The sequence below is a fragment of the Centruroides vittatus genome, unplaced genomic scaffold (genome assembly GCF_030686945.1).
Source record: "Centruroides vittatus isolate TY-2023 unplaced genomic scaffold, ASM3068694v2 contig_400, whole genome shotgun sequence".
In the NCBI taxonomy this organism is placed as follows: domain Eukaryota; kingdom Metazoa; phylum Arthropoda; class Arachnida; order Scorpiones; family Buthidae; genus Centruroides; species Centruroides vittatus.
The window spans coordinates 1457566-1465879 of NW_027122215.1; the positions used below are offsets into that span (position 1 = coordinate 1457566).

Genomic DNA, 8314 nt, shown 5'->3' on the forward strand with positions numbered 1-8314 from the left:
TAGATTTTTTACATTTCCTCTGATAAATATTTCACAATTATCAATAAAAATCATATTATCTTTCAAATAATTAATTAAACATAAAAATAAAATTTTCTGACAAAACAAACTGAGAACATTTAATTATAATTTCCAATAATGTACATTTCAGAATATGCTTATAATAAAAAAAAAAAAAAGCTAAATTACTTTTTAATGAAAAGAACATTGTAAGATACAGTTGACTCCACATAAGTCGACACCCAGATAACTCGACACCGTAGGTTAATTAGTCAGTTTTCTGTGGTCCCGGCCGACTTACATAGGCAATAATGTTATTAATGTTAAAAAACTCGGTTTACTCGACATCGTTTAACTCGTCACCACTGGATAAATCAACATACTTTTTCTGTTTCACACTTTTTAGACATCTGATAAGTTGACGCCCCTCCTGAAAAAATGAGTTCACACTGTACAATAAGCTGTGTGGTGTGAACTCATTTTTTCAGGAGAGGCGTCGACTTATCAGAATTCTAAAAAGTGTGAAACAGAAAAAGTATGTTGATTTATCCAGTGGTGATGAGTTAAACGATGTTGAGTAAACAGAGTTTTTTAATGTTAATAACATTAATGCTTATGTAAGTCAGCCGGGACCACAGAAAACTGACTACGTAACCGACGAGTGTCGAGTTATCTGGGTGACAACTTATACGGATTCGACTGTATTGTCTTATTCATTTAGATAATGATATTTTAAAAATTTCAAAAAAATAATAAACTTAATAATTTATTACATTAAGAATAATTATAAAATTAAATAATACAAAAGATGTAATTAGTTTCCTTTAGAGCTAGAGATACAAACCTAGTTTATTGATACACTACCATATGTCAGTGTATAAATTAAACTTGCATATACAGTAAGTTAACCTCAAGGTTTTCAACTCAAAATTCTGGTTTAGATCTATCTACCTTATAAGTCGACCTCCAAACTTACAGTAGGATAAAGCTAAAATATGGATTTGATATATAATAATCTATGGCAAAAGCATATAATAAGACTACATCATTTTCATCAGGACTAACTTTATAACCTTTTAATATTACATTGTTGGAAATGAAATAGTTGATTTTTGCTTCTGACTTTGAACATTTATTATATTTAATTTAAAACTTACATATTCAATCAAAATTGTCTTCACCAACATTAATACACTTTTCCCAATGCAATAGAAATGCATTAATGCCAATTTGATAAAAATCATGAGAATGAGAAGCCAAAAAGTCATTAAAGGTACTTTTTATTGCATCCTCTTCCTTGAAGACTTTTCTTGCCAAAAAAACTGTCCAAATGTATCATAAAAAAGTGATAGTGTGTTGGAAAAAGTCTGGAGAATAAGGTGAATGGAGAAAAATTTCATTTGAATACTTTCATTTTTGTGATAAATAATTAAAGAACTGCAGACATTTAAATAATGCTTCTTATCTCTCTCACTGAGCTCATGTGGTATGAGCTTGTTGACTTTTCATAACATGTTTAGATGTCGAGAAATGGTTGAATAATGTCCAGTATGTTCAATCTTTCCTCAATTTCCTGGACAGTCAGGTGATGTTCTTCAATTCTGACTTTTAAGATTTGTATTTCTGAACTGAAATTTTTTGAACAAATGGTGATCTGCTCACTCACAGAACCTTCACCAAAAGTTTTATTGGTATTTTGAGTTGCTTCAGCTGCATTATGTCCCTGCTTATACTCGTAAATGAAAATTATTCAATTTCCTTTTTTTCATGCTGTCAAGAAAAGTATTCTTAAACATGTGGAACTCACAATATAAATGAGATTACATTTTAAAATTCACATATTATATATGTGCTCTTCCAATTACAAACATATAGCACTAGTCACATGGGAAAAAGTTGAACTACAAGGCCAGAAAGTTTCAATTTTAAAAAATGCTCATTTCATTTCTGTCTGTCTTTCCTTAATCTTAAGAATTGAGTTAGATAGATGAAAGAAGAGACCAGGGGCAGGAGGCCCTGATTAACTATATATGAACTTCCAATGCAAACTGGAAATCATGTTATTTCAATTCAAAACTTTTCCTCTGAAAGCAGTTAATAGATGACCAACACGACTCTATTGTTAAATGAAAAGTATGACATACAGGAGCAAGCCATTACTAATTTGAAGTGGATAGCATATATTTTAAATTAAATAAATTTAAAACATGATTAAAAATTGCAGCCCAGCATTGTGACAATGTCACAATAAATAATTGCTCATTCATATTTTAAATCATATTGGTGATGAAATTAAACATTGAAATAGAAAAGAATTGTCATTAACTGCCAAACTACAATTGTTGACAGCTTTTATGCTGCCAAAAGCTTTCAGAAGACACCTGACCTTATCAGAGTTTTTTTCTTATGTCACAAACAAATAACCCGATTGGCTGATCAACTCCTAAAAGAGGGGAGTAACGTCAAAGAAAGTAATAGCCAATGTTTTGTTGAGGTTCGTTTAGATGACATTCAGAAATAGACGATCGTTGTCTTTGCAACGCATTTCAAACCGTGGTTCAGTCAGCCAACATCTGCCTTTTTGGTTGTTAAATGTCATCTAACATAAACAGAGTTTATGTTAGATGACATTTAACTAGACTTAAAAGTCTGTAATAAGTTATCTTATTAAAAACTCTATTCAACAACAGATCTACAAGTAAACACATTCAAGCTAAAATTCAACATCTCCAATAATATATAAATAATTTAAACAACATAACATCAGAATGAAACTGCTACATATGATATATGATTGCAGAATACTGAAATAAGCTTTTGCTAAGCTCTATCATTTCCATCAGTAATGTGCAGTTATTATTTATTGGAAACAGAATGTACTGTAGTGTTCATTTATACTGAATTTTGATTGTTATATTAATTTCTGTGTTAAATAAATTTACAAAACACAAATTTTAGTTAGAATATTTGTAAAGCTTACTGGAGTTATGGCATGCTAACTTTTAGGAGTATTGTACTCTTGTTCTAAAGTTTATACCCATCATATAAGTCAATTATTTTGGAGAGAAAAAAGGCTGAAAAAAGGCAACTTACATGTTGACATATATGGTAATTAATATTGCAGTCTATCTCATAAACCAAATTCAACAGAACACACAATAAATTTTATGTTTGTATTTCTAATTTTATATATTTTTTGAAATAGTTGAGACTGTATACTTGATTTTGACACTATTGATTAATTTTATAAATAAATTTGATGTTTTACTATTTTTCCTATCAAGATTGTTAATTTTTACAGTTTTGGTTTTCTTTATAATTAAATTCCTTCTCTTAAAAAAGAATTTCATAATAGAGATACTAAAGGTAATGATGTCTAGTTCTGTAGATCATCAGTACAAACATAACATTAATTCATATTAAATTAATATTCTGTATTATAGAGAATCCCACATAAAATTGAACATTTTAAACTAAAGTCTGTCTACAGAAAGAATCAATTTGGGTATTAACCAATGAGTATCACCCATTGATCACTTAGTTGTGACAAGTTACTTCCGGTTTCTTCCACGTCTGTTAAACATGTCACTGCCATTATAAACAATGTTACGGAAGCTTTACATTCTGGTATCGAAATACAAAGAAGTTTGCCAAAGTAGTTGTTAAATGCATAATTCTTCACATTTAATGCATGCTATAAAAAATAAACACTTTTAACAGAAAAGTCATTCTGCCATTCCAGTGAGAGAAAATAAAATTCATATATTGCCTGATATATTAAATAAATCGTGCTGACATCATTAGGGAATGTGCTGATTGGATTAACTGAAGCATCATGACTGACATTACTCTCAAGTTGATTAGTTCCATAGACAGACTTTAAATAAAAATTCTGTTTTTTGAATTAATAACACTAAAACCTATATTCCAACTGATTTTATAAAAAATGCAAACTTTTTTGCCCATGAAAATGTTTGCATTTTTTTTATAAAAACAGCCAGAATTTAGGTTTTAGTGTTATTAATTCAAATGTAAGCAGTTTTAAGTGGCTGTATTCTGTTTTTTGATAACTGAATTATTCTAATTCCTTTTGAGAAATTATTTATTGTGACATTCACAATGCCGGATTGCAATTTTTCATTACAATGCACTTAAGTTCAGTAATGCCTTGCCCCTGTACATCATACTTTTCCTGTTAACAATGAAGTCATGCTGGTCATGTATCTAACTCTGTTCAGGAGAAAATTTTTTAATTGAAACAACATGACTTCCAGCCCAAAGCAGAAGTTCATATATAGTTAATTGGGGCCTCCTGCCACTAGGCTTTCCATGTTTGGTCTTAATTTTCATCTTTCTAACACTGTTCTCAAGATTAAGGAAGGACAGACAAGAAGGAAGAAAGAAGGATGAGACCAAACGTATAGATGCTAGTTAATATTTTCTCCGCTTGTGGCACTGACAATCAGTGACATTCCATCATCAGCATTTCAGGTTTGTACATTAGAGGAGTTTGGAGACATCTCTGCATTTAAGTATTTTCTTCATTAATGCAGATTGAAAACTTTTGACAATTAAGAATCAAGCTGCTGCAAATGATGTTCCCTAATTCGTAAAAAAAGCATGGAAATGCTTCAAAAAATGCAAAATAATAATAATACAATATTTTTCACACTATTTTCATAAGACGGTTTTAGGAAGAAATAATAACCGAGTATTATTGGCACAGAAAATACAAACTTTTCCATACTAATACCATTTAATGATCTCTGTTCTATTCTTAAAGATACCAGTAGTTAATCATTAATGTAAATAGTTTTTTACTTGAAAAGTATGCAAACTTAGCAAAACTAGATCACCTACAGTATATTCTGTCTACTATGAAAAATTTTACATTTTCGGACCATATATGATAATTTTTTAAATGTTGTGTATTAATTGGGAGGTTTCCACGGACACAATGTCTCCAAGCAGATAAAAAAAAACCAACTGGAGGCGCACTATTCAAAAAGTTGAATAGTGCACTTCCAGTCAACATCACCTTAACATTTGAGTAAACTTGTTGAGCTTCGGGAACTTTTTGAACAGACCTCATATAATATAAACTACTGTATACAAAATATTGTATAGCTTTTCATTTGTTTCCTTGGATATGATTTGAAAACAAATCTGTATTTTACACAATATTTTGTTTATAACCACTTAGTCATTATATGAAAATTTGAAAATGAAAGATGTTCAACTTCATTTCATTACAGAAATTTATTATTTGCTGATAATCTTAAAATGAAAGATATAAAAACTGTTTCATTTTCTTTAATCTTTCAGCATTATCTTTTCAAATAATTTCTAGAATCTACAATAAATTTGTAAATAACTTATTTTAATAAATAATTAAAGTAATTGATTTCACTTTCAAAAATAAGGTGTTAGAATTATTTAAGCATTTCTTTTTCCTTATTTGCACAATATTCTCTTCATTATAAATAGATAAAATAATATCGATTATAACTGGTCAGTAATACTAAAACATCTAATTCTTTTTTAATTTAAAACTCTAAAAATCTTTCTAAAAAGCCTTTAGGTTAAAATTCAAGTAAAAACTACTCCTTTGTATCCGACTTCGAGTAACTTAGCTAGCGTGCAAATAAATAAACAACGAAAGGTGCTATATTTCAAAGAACTTCATATTTATTAACATCCCAAATGCATTTCGCAAAAGCCTGATAGAGTTTTAAATTAAAAAAGAATTGGATATATTACCCGATCCCATTGATTTTTTATCTCTTTGAATAGACTAAAACATCTGTTATATTTTTAGTATTATTGATGATGCAAAAATTCCTATAGAGTGATAATTGAAAACTAGTTCTAGAATTGCTCACATACAGTAAATATCAATTTAGTTGCATAGTTTAACAAAGAATAAGATCAAGTAACTAATTACATAAGATAATATTTTGAACCTTCCAGTTTAAAAAATATTTATCACATTAAATAGACTTTTTAATTACTGCTTGAGTCTTTCAAATATATGCTTTATCATAGTATAGAATGGATAGTAAATATATATATAATAACACTATTAAGAGATCACTATAAACTATGACATGAAAGCCATATTTATTAAACAATTATAAAAATTGCTTTAGTTTTGTCAAAAATGTTTATTGTACAAAATATAGATGACACACAACTTGTTCAATGTTTATTGGATTGGAATGATTCAGCTGCGTTATCATAAAACAAGAAACTTAAACTTCAATGGGCTATAACTTTATTATATAAATACAATAGGACTCAAATTGCCTTTATGAAATATTATCTATGACATAGTCTAGAGTATTATTGAATGTACTGCTACATATGTTGAAAATTATTATTTGCAACATACACAGCAATACGTAAACCAGTTTTATGGCATTTGTGGAAAACTATGCCACACAATTAATTGCAGCCAATGGCTTTTACCTATATTTTGTTTAAAATACACTTATTTATTCAGATTAGCAAAAGAACTTTGAAAGCATGCATTAAATATACAATTATTTAATTATATAAAGAAGATCCACGAGAAAAATATTGTTTACCATAAGAGTTGCAAGAGGAACTGGTCACTGGAAATTCCTTAACGTGAATTGCAAGATATGTATACGAAGACATCCTATGACATAAGCTTGCACAGAATTAGGTAGAAATAATAATGCAAACATTTCTGAAATGATTGGGTGAAATTATTAATTGCCGGCAAATAAATAAATCATGCATTTATTATTGTGAGAATCATTTTTTTCCCCCTGATCTACCGACCTTCCTCCTTCACAACCCACCATTGTTCGGTTTAAAATTGTTAATACTAACAGAAATATTACAAATAAAAAACGAAATCTGATAAATTTACCTTCACATTTGTCAAATTCATAAAAGTCCAACAGATTTGTTTCTGTACTCGCGCACTCGTGGATCCGATAACGAAAGTAAACAAATATCGCCATCTACTGATATTAACCTTGAAATAATTAAAAAATTTTTAAAAATTTTAATATTAAATAAATTGATATAATTATTATATTTTAATTTTTAGAGACATAATTATAGTATTAAATTATGGACTGGAATTTTTCTTCGACGTAAACTATTTTATTTATTCTTATATTTTTTTGACTCCGACATATCGATACCAGAGTCGATAGATACAGTACACTGGTATTTGCACTATGCTCTCAAATACAGTTAATGTGTCAGGTTGCCGATAGCTGGCGTTAGAGTCACTCTACGGCGAAAAGTTGGTTTATCTATTTGATTAGTAGGTAGTTTTTCCGTTTGCAAGCATTTTTGTAACATTTCTTCTACTGTTCTGTCAACAAAACCTTATTCGTAATTACATTTTTTTAAAAATATATTTGGTTTATAAAAAAATTAATAACATGATCATTTTAAATTACAGATGAGGATGTGGAGAAATCGAAAATAATTTTATTTTCGATTTAATTTATCCCGCTTTGTATCATAAGCGATTCAATTCAACAAATTTAATATCTTAGTAATTTCATGTGTTGTTTTATTCGGCAGTTTGCTTCAATCGGTACCTTTAATTTGTTTTCATTGGCTTCAACTGGCCATCCAGAACGTGGTACATCTTCAATATTGAAATTGCCAGAACGAAATTTTGTGAACCAGTTTCGGCACTGTCTTTCTCTTAACACGTCTTCTCCATACATGCACCACAATTTTTTTCTTGCTTGAACAGCATTTTGATTTTTTAGTTACAGAAAGGCAAAATATGCCAAAAATGATGCTTTTGATTTTCCATATTTGATGGGACACCGAAAAAACAAAAAAAAAAAAACAATTGTACAGAATCAAACAAAATTTTTTACAAATAAGCCTTAAAAATATATAATAGCTGTCAAAATATATAATAAAAATGTGGTTTAAAATGAAATTGGCTGGTAAAAATACAACTAATTCCTCTAGTAATAAAAAAAATGAAATTACTTTCCGAACAACCCAATACATACGATAAATGGTGACTCTAAAAGATGCGATTGGAAGAGAAAGGGCATAGTGGCGATGTTGAAAGGAAATGCTAACGGTGGCAAGAGAAGAGAGGCACGAGAACGCGAAAAATTAAAAAACCAGCGCGCGCGGTTTTTTTGGCCGTAAATCCTTATCCGACACCCAGAGACCGAGCCCGTAAAAATATAGCACCCCTTAAGAGTATGGGGTCAGATAACCAGAAATGACGTCGTGGAACCTTTGAAGGCGAATATCTGACGAAGGGTAGTATGTACAGGTACGGTTCCGTCGAAATTTT

The 8314-nt window shown here is 29.5% G+C and overlaps 1 protein-coding gene across 1 annotated transcript in view; it reads right to left on the reverse strand.

The window, feature by feature from the left end:
• The window catches only part of LOC136976424 (cotranscriptional regulator ARB2A homolog), a 37321-nt gene extending 30387 nt beyond the window's left edge, over positions 1-6934 (reverse strand). The window contains exon 1 of the mRNA XM_067271689.1: positions 6899-6934. Within this exon, the coding sequence (XP_067127790.1) occupies positions 6899-6919 (21 nt within the window). The 5' untranslated portion in view covers positions 6920-6934. The remainder of the gene's footprint in view (positions 1-6898) is intronic.
• Positions 6935-8314: the final 1380 nt, after the last annotated feature.